Source organism: Fukomys damarensis, unplaced genomic scaffold, assembly GCF_012274545.1.
Source record: "Fukomys damarensis isolate Sample0158 unplaced genomic scaffold, DMR_v1.0_HiC HiC_scaffold_35, whole genome shotgun sequence".
NCBI lineage: Eukaryota > Metazoa > Chordata > Mammalia > Rodentia > Bathyergidae > Fukomys > Fukomys damarensis.
The window spans coordinates 2,804,839-2,827,865 of record NW_022900947.1 but is presented as its reverse complement, the minus strand read 5'-3'; the positions used below and the strand labels follow the sequence as shown (position 1 = coordinate 2,827,865).

General features: G+C 58.3%; 1 protein-coding gene and 1 non-coding gene across 5 annotated transcripts in view; one reads left to right on the top strand and one right to left on the bottom strand.

Annotated features, from left to right (window-relative positions):
- The window catches only part of Afap1 (actin filament associated protein 1), a 90,485-nt gene that overhangs the window by 18,012 nt on the left and 49,446 nt on the right, over positions 1–23,027 (bottom strand). For all 4 annotated transcript variants that reach the window (XR_783791.2, XM_010641779.2, XM_010641782.2 and 1 more), the window contains exons 6-10: positions 20,399–20,578; positions 13,500–13,595; positions 10,937–11,015; positions 7,399–7,548; positions 2,905–3,116 (exon numbers count right to left, since the gene is read on the bottom strand). Coding sequence is in view for 3 of the 4 variants with exons in the window: in XM_010641779.2 (XP_010640081.1) it covers positions 2,905–3,116; positions 7,399–7,548; positions 10,937–11,015; positions 13,500–13,595; positions 20,399–20,578 (717 nt within the window). In the remaining variant the exon portion in view is untranslated. The remainder of the gene's footprint in view (positions 1–2,904; positions 3,117–7,398; positions 7,549–10,936; positions 11,016–13,499; positions 13,596–20,398; positions 20,579–23,027) is intronic.
- On the top strand, positions 18,634–18,738 carry LOC117284272. Its single transcript, XR_004515359.1, has one exon. It is a non-coding gene; the product is annotated as a small nucleolar RNA U13 (small nucleolar RNA).

Below are 23,027 nucleotides of genomic sequence, written 5' to 3'. Positions count from 1 at the left end.
GCTGCAAACAGGAAGGGACGGAGGGGCTGAAGGGCGTTCAGGGGAATGGGGAAAATAAGAAGCAAGATGGATTATGTAAAGGTACAAACTGAAAATAATGAATGTCAGTATAGTGTATACCTAAATGCACCGATAAAATTAATGAATAAAAAATTATAAATTTTTGTTATTGTTGTTTGTTTCTTGAGACAGGGTCTCACTATGTAGCCCAGGCTGGCTTCAAACTTGTAGCAATCCTCCTGCCTCAGCCCCCCAAGTGCTAGGATTACAGGTGCGTGCCACCACGCCCGGCAAAACTTACACATTTTTAAAATAAAGAAATATAGGTAGAGCTTTAAGGCTTAAGGAGAATTGGGTTTATGATTATAGTCTACACCCGGGAGAGCCATGAGCTAAGAAGCTCCCTTTGGAATGCTGGTAACACTGGCTGGGGCTGGTATTTCCCACCTGACCAACACCTGAGCAGGGCCGGCACCGCACAGTGGGCGGGGCCACAACCTGCAGGGTCACAGCGGGTCAGCGTCTGCCACACTCAGCGGAACTGAGGCGAACACAAGCACTTTCCTCACAGCTGCGTCCTCTTCACAGGTGTGTGGTCCTTTCCGCAGGAGAAATCTCTGCCAGGAATGGGCCGAGGCCCGGGGCCCAGCGTGTGCCCAGCCTGCACGCAGCCTGGCTCCATCCCCAGCGACACAGGAGACCCTCGCCTGTGTCTCCAGCTGCCTCACGCACGCATCTTTGGAAGTACTGAGCACAACCTCGAAGGAGGGAGGGCGCCACTGTGCCAGAGTCGCCTGCTGTCTTCCTCACGGTTCCTCACAGCTTCTGAGAAGCAGCCCTGCGATGGGATCAGCGACCACCTCGGCACGTGTGGTTGCGAGTAACACGGAAACTCGGCGGTGGGCAGGGGTGCGGGTGTGTGCAGTGACTCACAAACAGAAACGGGCATGAACACGTGTGCCTCACACATGTGCACGCACACGCTGCTTATTTCCTGGACGCGTCCACCGAGAAGGCCTGAGGCAGTGATGGCCCAGGCAGTGCGCCCGGCCTGCCCAGCTCAGAGTGTGCTGTGGCACTGTGTGCCCTGGGGCAGGGAGGGGCCCGGAGGGGCCTGGAACATGCAAACTGTCTGGAGATTGCCAGGGACACAGCAGGGGCCACGGGGGCCAGCTGCAAAGGAACCTGATGGGAAAGGACCACACTAACGGAGGGTTAGGGTGCACGGCTAATGAGGTGGGAGGCGTCCTCAGCGCAGCGTTAACAACAGACGCAGAAGGGACAGCGGTCCTAGGGTCACCCTGGGCGCTGTGCTCACAGGGACTGTTCCGGACGTCCTGGGCGTCCCTAGTGGTGAGATCCTGGTGTCAGCAGCAGAGGACCTTCCTGCACGTGCCTGTTAAAGGGGACCACAGCAACCAGAGGGTCCGAGCTAACGCTGCCAGGATGGAGATACACGGACACCCCCGCACCTGACGGAGCTGGAAACAACGCCATTTCCCCAGGATTCCTGCTGAGGGCCTTCCAGGTTCCAACACCAGCAAACAGCACCCGTACCCATGAGGAACTAGTCTGTGCCTGGGAAAGTGTCAGGGGCAAGAAACCAGACAGGCAGGGGAGGTGAAAGACATCTGGTGGCCAGGGGCAACACGTGAGAATGGGCTTCCTTGTGCTCGTAAAGGGCAGGGCTGGAACAAACTGAGAAGTCTGAACTAGGTAAAGGAACCAGGGAAGGGCAGGGTGGCCTTGGCTTCTGCTCTTCCCTCCAGCAATGACGTGGGGTGTCTGGGGATACAGGGAGGCATCATGGAAGATTCTGGAAGATTCTGGAATGTTTTTACATCATATGCAGGGACCGAGGGGCGGGCAAGGGACCAAACTTGGGAAAATGTCACTGTTGGGGACCCCGGGTGAAGGGTGTACAGGCTTACTTTTTACTACTCCTGTAACATCTGTCACTCTGGAATACCTCAAAACAAAGGTGAAATGGTTTTAGAAGTACTGACTACAACTTCCGGCTGGCTCTCTGAATTTTGGTACTAATCAGGGAAGACCTCTGCGCTCATCATAAGGTGCTGTGGATTTTCTTGGTTCCTGTCACTTTTAGCTCAGCTGTCTTTCCGAGTAACGCTGGTTAGCTCCAGATCCTACCATCACTCAGGGAACCAAATCCGCCCTCTGTCACTCTAGGGGACTCAGCTCCTCTGGGTGCCATGACCGTCCCACTGGGTGGGCCTGGCCCTGTGCTCCATGGAGCCTTGCCTTCCCAGGCTGCTCTCCTGCACACCCCACCGTGTGCCCCAACCTAGTCCACCTCCGCCTCTGGCCCCTCTCCTGGAGTCCCTGCAAGGCCTTATAACACAGGGCTAGGCCACCCACCCCACACTTCCCAGACCACATAAATGTCTACCGTGGACACCGACTGCAGCCCGCTGTGGGTGCGGTACACAAGGACAAAGAAGCCAAAGGACCCCACTGTGACCAGGGCAGGGCAGCTCCCGAGGGGTCCCCAGGGGGCTCCTTCTTCAGGAGTGCACAGCTGCACAGCGGCCACTAGGGGGCGCAGTCCTCCCGAGGGGCGTGGGCGTCAGCCCTGGAGGAAGAAGCCCCTCTGTTCTTCACCCCCTGGGATTCACAGCTCCCAGGCACCTCGGACATGAAGCCCTGGGAGCTGTGGGTCCCGTTGCCAGCAAACGCAAGGGGAAGCGAAGCACAAGGAGCCCCGCAAACCTGACGGGCAGGGTGTGACCGGCCGCGGCACTGCTGGCACTGCTCAGGAAGACAGGACAGGAGGAAACCAGACGGGAGGCCGGGCCGAACCACTGCCGTGGGCGGGGGAAGCAGGACGTGGCTGGGCAGGGAAGACACCGCCAGGCCCGTGGGGAGCAGCCGTGACGTCCGTACCTCGAGCACGGCCACCTCCTGCCCATTGCGGAGCAGCCGGAAGGTCAGGGGGTGCCTGGAGTCCAAGCCCGGGATCACCTCGCAGCCGCGGAGCGGGATGGAGGCGATGTGGGTCTTCAGGTCGGCCCTGTCCTTGTGGAAGACGAGCTTGTTGTCCTTCCCCCTGCACCAGCGCTCCCGCCAGCGGTTGTTGGACAGCACGTTCAGGTAGCCTGCAAGGCGACGGATGCGGTCAGCCCTGGCCTCCGGGAGGGCCCTGCGCCGGAAAGCGGCGCACACAGCAGTCCCGCCGCGCCAGTTCACCGGGCCCTTCCCTCTCCCTACAGAGAGGCCACGTCCAGAGGCCGTGTCCCTGCGCTCCGAGCGTGCCAGGTGCCTTGTGTGCGCAGTCTGAGCGTGCGTGGGGACGGGACATTGCCGTCCGGGGCGAAAGGGGACTCGGCAACCGCGTGGACCGATTCTGAGAAGCCGCAATGCTGCTAAGTACACACCAGTCGTGGCAGGGTGGATTTTGGCCTAAGGTGAGGGGAAAAACATCTGAAAATGGAAGCTTTGCAAGAAATAGGCGGCTGAGGGGGCAGGGGTAAAGGCGCCACCCTGGGGGTGACCCAGCAAAAGAGGAGACCTCGATCTGAGCTCCCGCCCAGAGGCCAAGGAGCCCCCGCAGCCTCACGCTGCATCTCCGCACCAACAGGAGGTCGTGCCCACCGGCACGGGCCGGGCACAGTGCCCTCGGGGACAGCAGAGACATTGCCACGAGGGACGGAACTGAAGAACCATCCCACTTATAAAAGGAACGCCTCAAATTCAGGAAATGGGAAATCCTCAGGTGTCACAAGCACAAAATGTGTGTTCTGAAAATAAGTTGAGAAATGGGCAGACGGGGTGGCTGCGAGTGCCAAACACGCCGCGCGCCCAGAGCTCAGCTGCCTCCGCGTAGACCAGAAGGGAGCCGAACGTGCACGGGACATGACGGACGGAAACAAGGATTTCCCACCCACCTCGTTCACGCACACATGCGTGTGCACGCCGGCACTCGGGGACACACAGCTAAGAAATGCTAAGAAAAGCAAGCAAAATCCTTTTCCAAAGGGAGTGGGAGAGCACTTTTTAGACTCTCACGTGCCAAGTCTTACACACTTTAGGGCAGTTGGGAACACTATAAAAACAAAAGAAAATGGCACGTTCCGCACCCAGAATGTGGCTTTATCTACACTTATAAGTGCTTGCAAGACATTTGCCCAATACAGCTACACGGCACAGAGTCCAGGTCTCTGGCCGAGCGCGCCAGGGGGAAGGACGACCGTGGAGACACAAGCCGGACTGCAGGGGCCAGGACCGCACCTTCTGGTGCACAGAACTGGGTCAGGTCCACCAGGGTCCTCGAGTGCCCCACACAGTTGGGGGCGACTGCAGGGACGGGGATCAGAAAGGCCTGTGGGAGGCAGTGGGAGCCACTTGGTACAGCCAGACCTGATGCCACTGGGCACCAAAGGAGGGAGGAAGAGCCATCCGCGAATGCAGCTATGGGCCTCGCGGACGGTCTTCCCCCAGGCAGGTAAGGTTACCATTCCTGCTTACATGCGGGGAGTGTGTCCTGGCGCCTGAACACCTGGACTTCGGTGTTTGCTGTCTGTGGCTCTGACGTAGTCCACAGTAACTGGTCACACGGAAAGCCCATATGGGGACGTTCATGAACTGACTGCCCCTGTGTGGAGTCTGAGTTCTGTCTCCTGGCACAAGCTGGCACATGGTACGGTGTTTCTAAGAAGAACCAAGAGGCCAGGTCCCCTGCGGAACCCAGACCACACAGGTGCTAGGTTCCCGCACACACAGAGAGCGACTGTCAGGCAGCAGTGAGGGCCGTGGGGCCACTGTGGCACAGCCCGAGGGCCTGGAGGGGAAGGATGCAGAGGGGCCAGAGACAGAGACCCTTCAAAGACCGAAGGACAGGGATCCCGGGACACAGGGGGACTGGAGGCTGGCTGTGAGGCTGAAGGGGACCCAGACTGAGCACAGGGCAGAGTGGCTCCCTGTCTGTCTGGGGACTGCTGCTGTGGAGAAGGAACAGTGCTCCCTAGGAAATCCGCATGACTCCAACATGGGGGTCCCCTGAGGACACTGCCTGCTCCAGCGCACACCCCTCCAGGGCAGGGGCAGTGGGCACGATGCATTGCCCGCCACCGTGAAAGTACACACTCTGGCCGCGTGTCTGTGCCTCCTGGATGGGGTGCGGCCCAGGGTCCTGGGGCTGTAAATTTCCCGACAGTGCAGCCACAAAAGGAAAGACTGTATGTGAAAGAGCACCCTGTGTCCAGAGCGTGACTTCACGGGACATTACCACAGTCCAGGGCCTTCTGTGGGTTTATTTGCCACCAGGGTCCACGAGCTGCAGGTGTTCAACCAGGTGGCCGCGTCTGGGGCCTGCGGCCCTGCAGAGCCAGGGGCTGTGGCTTTGGGGTTGGGTTTGGGGTTTTTGATCCTCTTTCCATTGTGGTAGGGTATCACTGTGTCTTTAGAATGGGAAACTTCAGCTCAATGGTTTGAGATTATTTCTCCAGATTCTAAAGCAGGAAATCTTTTTCAGCACCATGGCAGGGGTGTATGAGAAGGCTTCATCAGAACTATGAATAACTTTACATGCCAGGCACGGTGCACACACTTATAATCTCAGCACTCTGGGAGGCTGATGCAGGAGAGTCCGAAGTTCAAACCGAGCCTGGGCCACTTCGTGACTTAGAGAGACCCTGTCTCCTAAAATAAAACCTCTGGGAATGTAGCTCAGTATGGAGGCCCTGAGTTCCATTCCCAGTAACCGCCCCCCCCATTTAATTCATGGGCACAAACTACATTAAAAGTATAGGCTGCGGGGCAGACAAACCCTCCAACAGTAGATGTCCCCGAGCCTGGCGTCTCTGGTCCCAGGGCTGATGGCTCTGGAATTCAGGCAGCTGCAGGGGAAAGGCAGGGAACGGGACGGGGACCCATGCGAGAGGGACCCTGGGACTAAAACGTGGGCAGGAGCGTGGTCAGGACTCATTTGTAACTGGCTGGGAGAGGCTGGGCCCACGGGTTGTCCAGGAAGCAGCAGGCGTGTTACCGAGTGCCCGGGCACAGCCCACAGCACCGCCTCCCAGGCTGGCACGGGCATGCAGGGGTGCAGACACCGGACATGGGCGCTGAGCCTTGGACAGCACCCCCTTCAGGCAGCTGACGCCTGACTGTGGGGAGGTGGCTGGGACCCCAAGTGACTGTAACTTCCCCAAATGTCCATGAAGTCCCCTCTTGGGGACTCACTCCAACAGGGCACAGCACACGGCTCAGTGCCAGCCCAGCCTGCAGGCAGCCACCAGCTGGTCTCTGAGGGCGCCTTCAACCACAAGCCCGGCACCACAGTCCGGGCTCGAGGCTCCACGGTGTCCACGGGAGCTGAGCATCACAGTCGGCTGCAGCCACAGCCCCCTGCGATGGCTGAGTGGGCGTGAAAACACGCCGGTCTTCCCTGGCACGGCGCTCCTGGGCCCTGGGCCCTCACCTGGCCGCACCTCACCTCCGCAGTCTGTGCCTCCCCCTACCCAGGGCTCCTCCCAGCCGAGGCTCACGGGGCGGAACACGGGTCACCTGAGGACGGCACACCGTGGGGAGGCCATGAGCACAGGTCTGAGGGCTCCCAAGGAAAACCCCACGCCTTGGACAGCGCTCCAGAGAAAGAGCGACAGGGGTCGGGGAGGGAGGAGAGTAGGGACAGATGGCAGGAGTCATGGCCTCAGCCCTCAGGGACCCTGGACACAATCATGTTTGGAAAAAGGCACAGGGCAACAGGTGTGGCTCAGAGTCAGCACCTGCCTAGCATGAGGGAGACCCTGGGCTCCATTCCATCCCCGTCAAGAAACCAAGTTGAACACCCATCCTGTATAGTTTCCAGCTTTCCTCCTTAAGAGCAGCCAGTGAGCTTCTAAACCTGGTGCTGAGAAATACAGGAAACCTCAGCCCTTCCTGGAGGCTGCCCAGGCTGACTCAGGAGCCAGGACACCGAGCTGCCTCTGGCTCCCTCAGTTACCGACCAAGGTAGGATGAGTGTTGGTTCTGCAACTCCCTGCCCTGCACCTATCCAGACAGGCCCAGGGAGGGCAGGGCCCTTCTGGTCACAGCTGGCACCACGAGCTCCACACGACCCGGGACACACAGCTGCCAGGATCAGAGGGTGGCAGAGAGGCCCAGTGGCTGTGCCCGGCTGAAACTGAACTTTGGAGCTGTAATCGTGGGGGAGGCTCAGGTCTACACTGCAGGCCCAGGGCGCTCTGTCTCCGTCCACAGCTCTGCCGCCCTCGGTCCCTCCTCCTCACTAATGCCCCACTGTCCTGCTCCTGGGGCACCACAGAGACACTGGGAAAGCCTCCGCCCGGGCTCGTTCACCTGGAGAAGCTGGGGAAACCGCTCACTAGAGCAGAAAGCCTGCACCGCCCAGGCCCCGGCTGAGGCTGGCTGGCTCACCGCAGGTGGGCACGTCCTCCTCGGCGGATGAGGTCTGCTCGTCGGTGGATGGCTTCTTCTTCCCCAGACCGATGATCTTGGTGATCTTCTTCCCAGTGACTTTGGACACTGTGACTTTGGCCTCCGCTTTGGAGTTCTTCTTCCTCTTCACTGTCAACAACAATACTAAATGTTAAACAAGAAAATAAACCATCTACACCACGCATCCTTGCTGCTGGTCCTGGGGGAGCCCTCCGGGTGAGGAGGACCTGCTGCTGCGAAGCCCGCAATCTAGGGGCAGAGGAAGGGGTGCGGCCACAGCCCAGCCTGCAGGGGTGTCTGCAGCAAGTGGGGTGCTGGGTCCTCCCCACCCATCTGCTGTGCCCTGCCCGGCCCACTCTCAGACCCGCACTGCGCAAAGTGCCGTGCTCAGTTAGGAACCGAAGCCCAATACATGAACCCACAAAGCCTGTGCAGGAAGGGTTCTGGCTTCCCTTGAAAATGGAGGGCGGGTGGGCCTGGATGTGTTCAGGGGTGGACGCCACCAAGGCACGGAGCCCGAGGGGACTGCAGCAGCTGCCGGGGCCCGCTCAGAGCAGCTCCATCTCCCACTGGGTCCCCGCCACAGCCCTGACACTCAGCTCCTCCCCTCCCGCCGTCATCTGTGACCCCGGGGGCCCAGGCAAGGAATCAGTGAGGCGCACACAGGCCTGCAGGTAGAGGGTAGCTCCGGAAGAGGGAGGTGGCCCCCATCCCTGCCCAGATGGCCGAGTGCCACCCCGCCCTGCCCAGCACAGCGCCCTTAACTCCCAGGTATCACACGACTTTTAGGGTTTGCTGAGGAGCGAAGTGCATGCACACCGCGGGGAACGCCTCCGAGACCCACCGGGATGTGCCCAGACCCCTGTGAGCACTCGCTCATGCCCTGCCCCATCCGCACTCCACCTCTGCGGCCACCCGCCAGCCCTCAGGGGCACCAGCTGTGCCCCAGCTGGGCCTGGCCTCCAGGGCCTCAGGTCTGCTCTGTCTCTGCCCCGGGACAGCTGATGGGCCCGCCATGCCCAAGGGAGGCCAGAGCGAGGGAAGGAGCACACCAGTTATAGGGGAGACCTACAATCACAGACCGGATGTGCCCCTGGGGCTACACTTGGAGATGGGCCCCCAGGGAAGTGGGGTGCGATGGGCTCCCCGTGGGTTAGTGTCCTGGTAAGAGGAGGCCGTGTGCACAGAGGCCTAGGTGAGGCCACTGCAGCCGGGAGCAGTGGCCCCGCTGGAAACCAGCCCTGCCGCACCTCTGAGAAGACGGCAGCTGGAGATGGGCATCCTTGGCTCACCGGGGCCTGTGGTATCCTGCTCCGGCAGCCTGAGCTGACTACTATGACACAGTCCTAGCAATGGTCTGCTATTTTACATGAAAAGATTAGGCCCTCGCGTACTCTCAGGAATGATGCCAACAGCAGCCCCACGCTCTTCTGTGGTTTTGCGCACACCGGAAAGCACCGAGGACGTTCAGCGCCCAGCTGGAAGGCACAGCCCTGTCCCCATCAGATGGCATCTAGGGCAGGGCCAGCTCTGTCCTCTGATGCTGCCCCATCCCCAACAGGGGGCACCTGTGGCGGCCACACCCCTGCTGCAAAGCACCTGCAGGCCCCCTTCCACCTCCGCCCCATCCAGCTAAGCTCTGCCCAGCTCTGTGGGCGAGGACAGCAGTGCCCAGCCAGCACCCTTGCCTTGCATGGCACCCCATCACACCGGTGGCCCCGGGCTGGGCTGTGCGGTCTCCTCCCGGCTCTACTGCGCTGGGCTCAGGAGAAAAAGAAGAAACTCGGAGCCCCCAGCAGACTGCGCCAGGCAGGGGACGGCGGAAGCGTCCAAGGCCCTGGGCCGGGTGGGCACAGGAGTGACAGAGACAGGTGAGGCAAAGCAAGCTCCGCTCAGTTTAGAAAGCCAGAAACATCACAGTCCTGTCCAGAAACGGGCATCTGTAGGAGGCCTTCCTACACAGTGGGACGGGGGAGAGTGGGGGACAGCTCTGGTCCCGACTCAACACACCGCCCACAGGCCCCAGCGGAGCAAGGGGTGCCACCACTCCCACGGGGCCAGGCCAGCCCCCGCTCGTCACCCAGGCATCGGTGGACATTTGCTTACTGCTCCACCCGGAAGGGTTGGCTGGGTGATGTGTGTGTGCACATGCCCATGTGCGTACTGTAGGGACTGGGCCGGGGCCCTCACACCGAGCTATATCCCAGGCCTTTTATTTATTTCTTTATTTTTGAGTCTCACTAAGTTGCTATGTTGCCCAGGCTGAACTTGAACTTGTGATCCTCCTGCCTCAGCCTCCCACAGTGCCCGGAATGCTTGTGTGTGTCTCCAAGCCTGGCTCACACTGCACCGGTGTCTCGAACCCGAGGGATCACACCTCAGAGGAAGAAGCAGGAGTCTCAGAGCCACAGTCCTGGCTCTGGCCACAGCAGTGTGGACTCTGGGGCCAGCAGAGAGCCACATCTGCCGAGCTGAAATCCCTCCACGGCGGGCAGCCAGGAGTGAGATGAGACGGGAGGGGACGACGGCCCTGCGTCACCAGGCTCCTCGCGGGACTTCAGTGCCTGCCACAGCGAAGCACCACGCCAGGCGGAAGGCCACGCCCGGGCCACGCTGGGGTCCACGCCGAGGACAGAGGCTGCCCTGGCCAGTTACAAACACGAGGGTGTCATACACTGGCGTATTCACCTGCACGTGGAGGGGACAGATCCGCCACGCCACAGGCCCATTCACACAGGAGCCGTGGGGAAAGGGAGAATGGCGAAGGGCCGGGGCAGCCGGGTCCTCACACGTCATCGGCACAGCAGGGGCAGGCGTAGCGCGCGCCTGTTGACCCAGCGCTTGGAGGCTGAGGTGGGAGGGTGGCTTGAACCCACCAGTTTGAGACCAGCCCGGGACTGCATCTCAAAACCAAACCAAACAAAAAAAATGAAAACAAACAAAACCAGTGAAGCAGGACTATGGAGAGGTTATTTTGCTTCGGGGGAAAACTTAAAGATAGCCTTGCGGGTTTGGGCTGCACGTAATTAGTGTCCCGTGGAAGACACAGATGATAATGTCTGACTGACAGCTTCCGGCAGACAGGACTAAAACTATACTCAGACCAAGCTGGAAAACCACGCACGGGGGAGCAGACAGCCTGACCTTCCAGAGTGACCCCACTGCTGGGGGCACGGGAGGACTTCACGCTCTCCTGCTACCCGCAAGGGTGGTGGCCCGGGGCTGGATCAGCCACTCGGCAGCGGCTAAGGGCACAGGTCCTCGGAGCACAGCGGCCCAGCTTCCTCCACCACCCGCAGGTCACAGCCCTCGCCTGGGAATTGAACGTCCAGCCGCGCCCTGGGTTCCCACCTCCTTACCCAGAGCTCTCTTCCTGGAAATCAGGCCGAGAAGGGTGCTGGCCACCTCCGTGGTCCCTCGGGGGGAAGCACCCAGGCGCTGTGCGCTCTCCAAGCACAAGAGCAGACCGCGGCCCGGGCTGCCCTCACAGCCGCCACGCACCTGCGCAGGGGCTCACCTTGCTCCTTCCCGTTGCAGGTGACTCCGTTCTCCAAGGCCCCCTCCCCGTCCGAGCTGGGTCTCTCTGAAGACAGCTTCTGCAAGCACACAAAGGCAGGGTGACTCCCGCAGGCCGCCTGGGGGCGGGGCAGATCACCCTGCACGTGAAGGGAACACCGGCCCAAGCCGCAGTGCCACGCCCAGAACTGGGCTCTCCGTTCCTCCACAGCCTGGTGGTGAGGCTGTGACCAAAGCCACAGAAACACCCAAAACAAAGAAAACCAACTGGCTGTGAGTATCACTCCAACAACAGACAGGACCACATCCACTTTCTTACAAACGATTCTGAGAACATGTTAGGATTACAGAAAAATCCCTCATGGAGCCTTATCATCCTTGCTTAAGTTAACATCCATCCATCATCCGCTTAATTTCCTCCTGCCCCTCACTGATACAGGGTGAGTGTCCAGTACCCGCTTGGGGCGCTCAGAATGAGGGACAGGTCCCTACCTCCTTGAAGGCGGCAGGGTCCCCGGCACTTCTGCCCTGTGCCTGGATTTAATGGGCACAATTAGGACTCCGGCAGGTGACGGAGATACTGCCTAGCAGCTGGCTCCTTCGGCCCTACCTACAGCCTCAAGCGTGCCCCTCGGATCCTCACTCTGGAGCCCATAAGAAAGAAGGAAATGAGCACTTGCTATCCGGGACAGGGGGATGCACAAGCTCCGCCCACAAGGCGGGGCCAAGCGGGGCCAGGCAGGGGAGACCAAGGAGGAGACAGGAGCCTCTGACCCTGCGAGATGAGCAGTCAAAGAGCCCAGGTGTGGAGGGCACCTGCTAGTAATGCGGCCTCAGAAACCAAAATCCGGGAAGGCGAAGAGCCTGTCCTGACTGGGGTGTGGGAAAAGAGCTCCACGCACTGCGGCCAGAAATGAAACCAGGCTGAGCCTTTACAACAGCAACCTGATTAACGACATGAGCCAAATTGGAGAAAACAAAATGAAACAGGTCTATCCTTTGGTCTACGACTTCAGCTCTGAGGAAAATCTTCTTGGGCAATAGGCAGAGATGCCAGAAAGATTTATGCGAAAAATGTCTACTATGGGGTCATTCTAAAAGCTCAACTAAGAACGACATAATGGGGTGGGGGCCAGACAAGTACCTGTGAGCAGTCAGGTGAATGTCACACTGCTGTGGAAAATGCAAAAATGTTTGCTGCTTGTGATGACATGGGAAAGAAGCAGCATAAGGAATTTTATTGTGTAAAATTAACCAAAATATAAGAGCAAGTCAGGAACAGGAAAAGGCTGGTTAGCAGCATGGAGGGCATTGAAGAGGGGTACCCTCTATGGGACAGACCTATGAGGGACTTTTCACCCTGTCTGTGTTTCCCCAAACTTTCTGCATTTTCAAAGAGCAGAAATTCATTTTATCGCCAGGGAGGAAAAACGTTGTCCCTATCACAACATCAGATGGTGAATTCTGTGTGTGAGCTTTGGAGGTGTTTCTAGACCAGGATTCTGGGCATGGCCCCTCTCGGTGTGGGCGGGCCTCCTCCAATCAGGTGAAGGCCTTAATAAAAGAACAGGAAGACCCGCCTCTTGGGGGAAGGAATTGTCCAGCAGAGGCTCTCGGGACTTCCGGGTTTCTGTCCCTGCCCACACTGCAGATGTGGATTCGCACCTGCTGTGACTGTGAGCCAACTCTTTAGAATAGTCTCCTCCCCTCCCCACTCATGTCCATCGGGCCTGCTTCTTGGGGGAGCTCTGAGATGAACACAAAGATGCATGAAAAAGGATCTGTTTGTCCCCTGGCTGGGGGCTGCAGAGAGAGGCCTTGGAAAGTTCCTGGGACACAGCTGCCAGCAGAAGACACCATGGCAGAAAGCCACAGGTCTCCATGGAAACGGCATTGGCTGTGTACAAAGCACAGGCACACGGCACATGGTACTGTCACACCAGGTGCCACGCACTCTGGCAAGGAAGGGCGAGCAGAGGACAGGCCGCCAGTGTGTCCAGAGAGCGGGCTCCTCTGCCTTCCGGGACGGTGAGGACCATCCAAGGCCAGAGCCAGGCCCGGCCTGCTGGGAGCAAGTGCTGGGAGGCTGGTGTAGGAAGAGACTCTGGGCCTGAGGAGCCAGCCCCACACTTGGCCTTCTTCCTGCAGTGGGCGACCGGCCCCAGACGCCCCACACCTGCAAGCCTGCGTCCTCCCCTGCTGCTGGGAAGAGCCACATGAACCACGGCCTAAACAACGGCCACCCAAGGAGGCATTTCAGCAGACAGGAAGCAGGGCTGCAGTGTTTTCACCCAGAAGTGCTGAGTTCTCTGGGAGTGCTGTTAAAACTCTGACTTTGAATGCTCTGACACAACGGAGGTGATGAGCTTCCGGGTGGTGGCATGCGAGTGCCCTGACTGGCTCAGCACCACAGCGCATTAACAGGTCATGCTGTGCCCCACAAGAACGTACCACTGCCGTGTGCACCTCCGCCAACCGTAAAATCCATTTCCAAAGCTCAGAACCCTTTACGAGCGAGCCCCGGCCCGCCACAGGGTCCCACCGGTGGAAGTCCCGCCTGTTACCTTCTCCAGCTCTGCCTTCTGCAGCGGGGCGCTGGCCGGGGGTGGGCACTCCGGCTCCGCTGGGCCACTGCAGCCGCTGTAGGCCTCCTTGATCACCTGCGGGGGCAGAAACACAGACTGAGTCCTCCGGAGGCAGAGCGGGCACAGGAGAGCCAGACCAGGGAGGGTGAACTGGCATACGGGGTGCAGGGGCTCCACGGGTCGGAGGCCCCGGCACGTGAACAGTTGGGGATCATTCATCCTTTTGCTCAGCACCCCCCACACAGTGGGTAACAGCGCCTTCCAGGTCCCTGCTCTTGTGGCACCACGTGGGTCTCGCCAGAAACAATGTGGCAGCTTGAAGGGCTGCAAAGGAAAAGGTGGTGCTCCCCCAAGAGGAGAGCGGCTTCCTAATCAGACCAAGAGACCTGGAGCCCTTCTTGGGTGATTCGTGCTGGAGCTGGGTACAAAGGCTCTGGCCTTGTGCCCAACACAAAAGGGGACAGAGGGGACAGCTGGTGCAGAGGCCCAGCGGTGGGTGGGAGGAGCTTGCAGAGACCCCTAGCACGGTGGTCTGAGGGCTTCTGTCCCTGTAAACGTCACGCTCAGGTGACTCCCCGGGCAAGAGCGGGAAGCCGGGCAGTTAGCACACGGTTGGACAGGCGGGTTCCGTCTGCACCCATGGGAGCAAAGCCCTGGAGAAGCGCTGAGGGTTCTGTCTGTCTCTTTTTTGCCCTTCCAACATGCAGGCAAGGTGACAAGACACCGTCCATGAAGAAGGGAGCAAGCCTTCCAAGTCCCCAATCGCCTAGGCCTTGACCTTAGACTTCCCAGCTCTAGAATTGTGAGAAGCGAGCTCGCGTTATTGAGAAACTACCCGCAGCAATCAGGCACGGGAACACTTAAATGCTTAACACAGCACACACTTGATGATCAGAGGCCTGGAGACAGCTCCGTGGTTGTTGCGGAAGACAGAACTACGCAGGAGCAAAAGAAAAGAGGGCAGGGAAAGCAGGCACGTGCAGCAGCTGAGAAGAGAGGATGCTGAGGAGGAGAAGATGGACGCAGAGGTGTCGAGGAAGCAGCGGCAGGTGTGGCGGGGTCAGATCCGCCCGACGCCCGGCTTCTGTCCTCAGCACCTGGGTGAAGTTGTGCGGGCAGATGCAGGAGACGAGGAATCAGGCTGGGGGAGAGGGCCGAGCAGGGCAGATCTCCTGTAGCAGCTGGAGATAAAGCAAGGGCTACGGGTCTGAGGGCAGCACCCATGGCTGCGGCCGTGCCGGGTCGGCCAGGGGAGACCCAGGCCCCACCTCCCTTGGCCCTGGAGGGTGGGCAAAGGGGAGAAAGCGACGAGACGGACAGGGTCAGTGGCTGGGTGCGGATGCAGGGAAGAGGGGAGATGGGAGGAGGGAAGCGGGGCAGCCCTGGGAAAAGTTTCTGCCTAAGGAGCGCAGAGGGCTCGGTCGGGGATGTGACCGCAGCAAAGGGCAGACACCGGGAGGGACTTTCCCTGCACGTACGTAAGGCTTCACCACTGGGACAGCAGGCGGGTGTGGGGGCAGAGAGGCCCCTGTGTTGGGTCCCCGGCCGGCCAGCTGGTTCCTCAGCTCCTCCCTGTGCCGCCTGGGAGGAAAGGATCTCAGCTCTCTGGGACTAGTCTCCCCGCTAGCAAAGGCAGGAGTCACGCGATCCATCTTGCAGAAAGGGCCACAAGAAAGAGAGGCCCAAGGGCAACACACCTGGGCCAGCACCTGGCATGGACACCCTCAGCGCGGGTGCCACGACGACCACGGGCACCAATACCACCCACGCCAAGAGCCCCGAAAGCCAGAGTGGACCCCCACGCTACACGGCCACCCCCACTGGTCACCGCTCGCTCCTCCATCACCGTGGAGCTGGCAGAGGCACAGGCTGGGCCGGTCGTGGGGACACACAGCGCAGGGGGCAGACGAGGCCCCAGCGCCCGGAGCTGACACTGTCTTCCCCGCACAGTCATTTCAGAACGCTGTCTACTCTTCCTGGAGCCAGGCTGTAGCTGAGTCAAACCCGAGCTCCTGGCCGAAGCCCCAGACCCCTGAGCAGCCCGGCAGCCCGATCTTGGGGGCGCCAAGTTCACTGGCGCTGGGATCCACCCAAGAACCAACGAGGCCAGATCGTGTTTCCAGCCATTTCGCAGCTCAGCTGTGTCACGGAAAAGCAACAGAGCGGTGTCTACAACTGGGATCCTGGGGGGAAGCCAAGAAAGGACGCAGACGAGGGTCTCCTGACAGCGGCTTCCTCCTTGTGAATCCTCAGGTGCAAAAGCCTGACACACGTGACACTGTCCTGCCTGGTGGCCGGTGCCGTCCCAGGGCAGAGGCTGGCGTCTCCCTTGCTGTCAGCCACTTCCGTTTGACCCCACTTAGTGTGCCCCTCCCAGGCCCCACAGTGACTGCATCTTCAGTGAACGGCGCCCAGTTTGCTTGAGGACAAGACTTTGTCCTTTCCCTAGGGAGCAGCAGGACAGCATGGAGGCCCCGGCCTCGGTGCCCAGCTTCGCCCAGGACGAGCTCACCAGCTCCGCACAGGCTCCCCACACATGCAAGGCCTCTGGGGGTACACGTGGGGATCCCTGGACGAGGCGCGCATTCCTTGGGAACTGAAGACTCAGGCTGCATCTCACACCTGCAGCCAGTAAGCCCTGGCCTCCTGCTGCGTCTCCAAAGACAGGGACACACGTGTGAGGACAGTCAGGTGGCCAGCCTGTGACCAGGGGACCGAAGGGCCAGTGGGGAAGTGAGGTCACCCTTGGGGGGCTTGGGACCCCGGCCCCTTCCTGTCTCTCTTTTCTGGCTTCCTGGCTGGCAAGTAGCCTTCTGCACCCCACGCCCCTGCCATGGCACGCTGCCTCGGCCCAGGCCCACAGCAACAGGGCCCCTGACCACAGCCACAGAGCAGAAGCTCTGGACCTGAGAGCAGAACGAGCCTCTCCCCCTTAGAAGCTTTGCCTGGGGTGTTGTGTCACAGAGACAGAGTTGGCTCACACACATGGCCACCCACACGGCACACGCTCAGACAACCAGGGCTGCCCGGTGTGGACAGCTGGCAAGGAAAGGGCTGTGCCTCAGCCACACTGCGCTGACTGCCACAGCAGAGGCCACAACCGCCTGCGTCTGTGGCCTCCACACCCGCTAACACCGACTAAACCGAGCGAAGACCAGGGGGCCAGGGAGCCAGCCAGACTTGAGATTCACCCCGAGGAGGAAATGAACCCACGAAAGATGTCACGAGAGAAACGAGGCCATCAGTAAAATAAGCGCCCTTGTGACAAAGCTCCCCAGCCTTCTTGGAAATCTGCACAAGGATAAAAGCGCCACCGCTGCACAGCCCGGCTCTCTCCAGGATTCAACTCAGGGCCCTGCAGAGGGGTCTGCGTCACCCACAGTGCGTGGGAAGGAGAGGAGCAGCGGGAACTCAGGCCAGGGGCATGGACAGCCCACCGGCACCACGAGGCTCGGAGCAGTAGCAGTGCAGTACGAGGACACAGAGTGAGCCTGGAAGGCAGTGTCCCCAGGGGCGGGCCGGGGTGTCACACAAAGTCCCTCTGCCCCATCTCATCTCACCTGAGGCACCTGCAGGGAACTCGGAAGGAAGGGGTGCAGGCTCGCTACTCGGCCCTGCAGGCTCCTCACGCTCACACAGTTCTGCTTACGAAGCACATTCAAGGAGAAGGTCCCTGCGCATCTGAGAGCTCTGCGTCCAAATCCCGAGGCATGGCTCCTCCAGAACACAAACTGCTATGTGCTCTGTGGTATTTCTGTTTGCTTTTACGCGAGCCCTCCTCTCCAGAAACATAGCCTCTGCCTCGTTTTAAAGGAAACCTGACCCCTGCACTTCTGGGAATTTCTGCTCCTTGTCTTCTGTTCGACCTCTGCATGACATGACGACTCACGCTTACGGTGCATGTGAGCACACACGCACAGGCACACACGCACAGTCGCACAGTCAGCTTGCAAGCACTGCTGGTGCCGGGGAAGCAGGGACGGGAAACGAGCTTAGGGTGCAGCTCCTGAAGAGCTGCGTGCCACGTCGGGGGCTGCTCAGTGCCGTCTTCCGGGTCACGGACTTGACCAAAGTCCGCATTTCTTATTAAGGAGTTTTAATTGTTTCATTAAAGCTGCGTTTCAAACTATCAAAAGCCCGAATCTGCAGTCTAGAGCCAAAGGGCAACAGCAGATCATGCTATCAAAACAGCTGGCATTTGTGTTAAGAAAAGATGGTTTTCCTGTTGGAGAATCACTGGGGATTGTGCAGGGAATTAAAAGGGTGAAGTGAACCATACCAAACTTTCATGGTTTAGCCCTTTATAACAGTTCCAAGGGTGCACTGAGGTCATCTTTTGTTCTACCTTTCTGATGACCCTGACAAGCATTCTTTCCCCCACGGACGGACAGGAAGCGGTGCTGGAGCCAAGCACCGCAGATGGAGGCACCCTCACCCGCCCGCCTCTGCCACACCTGCCACCCAGGTGGGGCCGTTTCCTTCAGGGCTCTAGTTCTCTATTTACAAAAAAAAGGGACGAAATCTATCTTGATCGTAAAGGTGAGGCCTCTGAGAGGGGAGACAGAAAGCCACGGCGGCCCTGACTTACTCCCGTCAAACAATCATTACAAAGTCTGAGTTTATTTTGGAAAAACAAACAAATAAATGAGCGAGGACAGAAGATCGGCACATGACAGTCCCTGGCTGTGGACGACAAAGATGCACAAGCCAGAGCAGCAAACAATGCCAAACATGGGTCCTCGGCTCCGGGCAGGGCCCTTCCCAGGCTCGCTCTCCGAGCAGAGCCTCACACACGTGTGTGCGTCTCTGACGACTCACCTGAAGTCTCCGAGTGCCTCAGAGTTAAAACAGAGGTTTTCAAACACAAACGATCTTCTAAAGTCGTCGAGTGTTTAGTCAGCGATGTGTTCCCAAATACACCATTGGCCAAAGGAGAAACAGCAATTAGAAACCAAAGGATACTAGAGGCAAACAACAAAGGGTGTGGCCAGGGCTACGCGTATAGAAAACATAGTTTAAATGCATCTATAAGAACAAAAGATTTATCTCCTTTCCCATAATTTCCTACTAGTTTGCTCTTCAATTTACATTTTCGGCTTCTCGTATCAGAAAAAGCATTCAATATTTAGGCCCGTATGATTGGCTGGATTTTCACGAAATTATGTGAGACTGCCCCCCTCAAACCCTGTTACAATCTCGGCACGTCACCTTCGTGACGGGGAAAAACAGGAGAAAGAGGAAAAAATTAAAAACTCTGCTAACACTGCTGGCCACGGCGATACCCTGATGGTAGGACAGAAACAGAACCCGCATCGGAGGATAAACGCTGAAGCCTTCGCGCGGCATCAGACACTGGGAATTTAGCCCACGGATGGAGAGCGTGGCATGAACGCTGTGCGCGTGCCTGGAGTGGCTACCGTGCAGTCCGCAGGTCGTGTGGACAGACGGAGGCCGGGCCCACGAGCGGGAGTCGTCTGAAACTCCAGCACACTCCACGAAGAGGCGCTGTGTGCTGGAACAGAGAAGAGAAGGAGAGAGCTCTGCTCTCGGAGGGGCAAAATCCTGAGACACTTTGTTCAGGTAAAAAACCCGGAGCGGGCGCTGAGGGCAATTCAGCCGGCCCTGCTGTTGCTTGCACAGGCGCAGACACATCCAAAATAAAGACAGCTCCCTGCACCGCTGGCCAAAGTGTAACGCACAGCCCTGCGAGGCACTGGGCGAGCGCTCGTGACGCTGCCAGGGTGCACATCCTCAGCTCAGCAGCGCCTGTCCCCGAGAGGCCGGGCCACGTGGGCCGTGGGACACACGCACAGGGTGCACCTGGCTTCGTGTCCAGCCGACAGCAAGGAAATGTGCCAAGGACAGGTGTGAGGCCTGCCGGCTGATGGAAGCCCCCCGGGGTCCACAGAGCCGGAAGGCACTGCACAGGAAAGTTTAGACCTGAGAGGGTGTGCGTTCATGGCACACAGTGCACAAGCGGAAGCATTGTTTAAAATAACCACATTCTGGGTAAAAGTTTCCTTTGAGGGTGAAGAGAGCGTTAGACAGAGGAGGCACATTTCGGGCCCAGGTGCAGCACTTTTGAACCTCACAGAGACAAAGGTACAACATCAGAAGAGAAAATCTTCGTCCCCGAGTGCATCCGACCCATTTAGCATGACTGCTTTCATCGCGTCCTGTAAACGGCCTGGGTGGATGAGAAGTGTTGCCTCGATGTCTTACACTGAGATCCTGACCCTGGGGCGGTGGTGTTAGGAGGCCGGCCTCTGGGAGGTGAAATCTGTGAGCCCCGAGCCACGCCCACAACGTGGGACACAGGGAGAAGATCGAGGAGACTCCTGAGGAGAGAGCAGCCCTCAGACCTGAGTTGCAGGAACCCTGACCTTGGAGTCCAGCCTTGAAAATGAGAACAAGTTTTGTGGTTTACAGGCCCCCAGTCAGAGCTCTGCGAGTAGACGAGGATGACTCCCACGACCAACGGGAAGAACGCAACGAACAAAACAAATGCAACAGCGCATTAGAAACAGGCAAAGGGAGGAACGGTGAACTGGAAGACAGCAAGAAAAAAATAAGCCAGACTAAAGAAAAGGCAGTGAACACAGAGGGCAAGAACCAGGACTGTGCAAAGACTTCCTGAAGAAAACAGCTGGGAATTCTTCCTAAAACACAGAAAGATGGCAGTCCAGAAGCCCACAACCCCAGGCAGAATAAACCATGAAAGATCCTCGCGCAGACAATAAAGTGAAACTACACGGAAAGTCCTGCAGGCAGCCTGCAAGTGGGGGGCAGAGCCTCGCTCGGAAGGGGCGGGGACGCAGGATCCGGGTCACCCGGGGCCCAGGTAGAAGGTCAGCAGTGCAGTGCCCAGCCCCGCCTACCTTCAGCCACTGCTCCGCCTGCTCCTTGCTCTGCACCGCCAGCACCAGCGGGTCTGTGCCCTGCTGTGTGATCTTCAACTCGTGCTTCTTCTTCTTGCTGTCCTTCGGGATGTACGTGATGCTGCAGCCCTGCAGCGGCAGCTCCATCTGCGGCTGCTGGTCCTTGGAACTTTTGTAGCACTGTGACCAACACAACAGGCAGGTGCACATGTGAGCAGGTCTGGACGGGCCCAGAAGACCCCTGCGGTAAGTGCTCCAGTGCGGCCGTCCTGGGACCCACCGGACAGTGGGACCACACACATGGCTTCCGCGCTGCCCTGGCACGGAGCCGCCAGGATGCGATTCAGCGGGAAGCAAAGCTCCCCTTCCACCGGAGCGCCCTCAGCAAACTCCAGGAGTCCGCAGGCAAATAAAAGCACGGAAAACCTACTTGCAATGGCGGGAATAATACAGCGCATAAAGAGCACAGTTCCAGTGTTCCAGCCACACAGTCCAACGGGGGACACAGGGGAACAAGTGAGGACCACTCAGCCACACTCGTGGCACCTGCTGTGTCATCCGCACGCGCCTCCTTGCAGGCAGAGGTGTGGTCTCATCAGGAGCACAGAGCCGAGGGCCCGGTGGACGGACGGGTCACAGCCTTGCTTCCCGACACCCTACTGCTCGGGGGCACTGCTGTGTCCACTCTGAGACGTTCCCGGACCAGCTCACGGTTGAGACCGGCTGGCTGGGGTCCCGCTTCCCTGGTACCCACAGAACAGAATCAAACCTCCGCCACAGCCTCCGCCCTGCTCTTTGGGGAGCTGCACTACCCGGGGCCAGAAGCACCTCTGGGCAGAAAGGCATCCGGGTCCTCGCTCCAGCACTAACCTAATCCGGGTCCCAGGAAGTTCCTTTTCTGAGCCCACTTCCTCAATGATAAAATGTGTTTTGCTCTTCTTGTCACTTAAATCACCTGCAGTTCTCGGTCACATACCATCTGTTACCGCCCTCCTGCTTCACTGCTGTGAATGTTCGCCACTTCCCAGATTTTCCACACTTTGAACAGCAGGGGGAAAGGTGACAGGAGCCGCAGCGCTGTGGCAGGGGCGGGAAGGGGACTTCGTCACAGCTGCTCCTGCCCGGCGAGTTACGTGGGTCACAGGGCTCGAGTTCTTAGCAAAACCACAAGTGCCACGTGCAGAGCCAGGCGTCCGGGCCCAGGAAAGCTGCCCCAAGGACAGGCCAGCATTGGGGGAGGAAGAGGCCGGCAGAGAAGCCGGCAGAGAGGCTGGAGCAGCACAGCTGAGCCAAGGCTCAGGGAACCCTCGCCCTTGGGAGGGGTGGGGTGGAGGTGACACCAGCCCTGGTGCAGGGACCTGGGCGGAGGGCCTCTCACCACACTGGGCTCAACAGCAAGTGCTTCGTGCTGACGGTGACACGGTGTCACCTGGTACAGAGATGAACAGGTCCACAGAGGGCTCAGTCGGTCCCGCGGGACCCCGAGGACAAGGGTTTGCTTCTGCTTGTAGCTTTCCGACCTTCAAGTCTGGAAAGTACTTGCTTTATCGCTGCTGACTTCTTCATTGTCAACAGAGATCACCTGGGTAGTTCGATCTTCAATTACTTTTCAATTTTTAAAAAGCTTCATAACAGAAATAAATAACTAGATAGGGCCTATCAAAGACAGGGCCTGGCCGGGGATTTAGCTTAGTGGTTTTGCCGCCTGCCTTGCAAGCCCAAGGCCCTGAGTTTGATCCCCGGTACCAAAAAAAAAGAAAGACAGGGCCTGCCCTAGTTTTCCATGAACTTCTTCCGTATTTGCAGTGGGGGCGGTTGTCCTCTCGCTGTGGAGGGGAGACTTACAGGAGAGGCACAAAAGGCACAGGAGGAGGCGACAGGGAGAGAGGCCCGGAGACCTACACCCCAAACCACAGCCGCAAGACGGCCACACTGCAGAGCCTCAGTTAAATAAGAACTGACGGCCTAGCCAGGCATGACGGTCTACACTGTGACCCACGCCGAGGAGGCCAAAGCAGGAGGTTTCTAAGGTACAAGGCCAGCTCAGGCAATAAAACAAGAGTGTCTCAAAAAAAAAAAAAAAATTCTCTAAAGGCTGGAGATGTAGCTCCGCACAAAGCCTAGGGCTTGACCCCAACGAGCCTGGAGGGGGAAAGAGTTGTGTATTTTTAAAATCTTTATGTAATGTAGCCACATCTTGCAGCTATTAGGCCAGATGATAAATAAGGACCATATTAGTCTCTCTCTTTTCTTCATGCTTTAAAATTCCCTATGGCATCATTTTTGGCATACTGTAAATTTGGGAGAAATTCAGGCCACACATGTGGAAAAAATATGTACTCTACAAAAATGGAAGAAAAACATTAATTTTAAAAGATAGTGTCCTAAGAATCTAGGAAAACAAAAACTCCTGTAATTCACACATAAAACTTGCTTTGCAAAAAAGCATTACCTTCTTCACTGAAATATGATGTTCAGAAACACAAATTCTCAGGTTTTCTGATTTAATGGCAGACTTTTGAGCGATTCCCCCCACCCCGGTTAATTTGAAAGAAAAACAAAAGGCAAAAAAAAAAAAAAACTGTACAGTTCACAACTCTAACTTCAACTAAGGTTTCTAGGGAGGAGG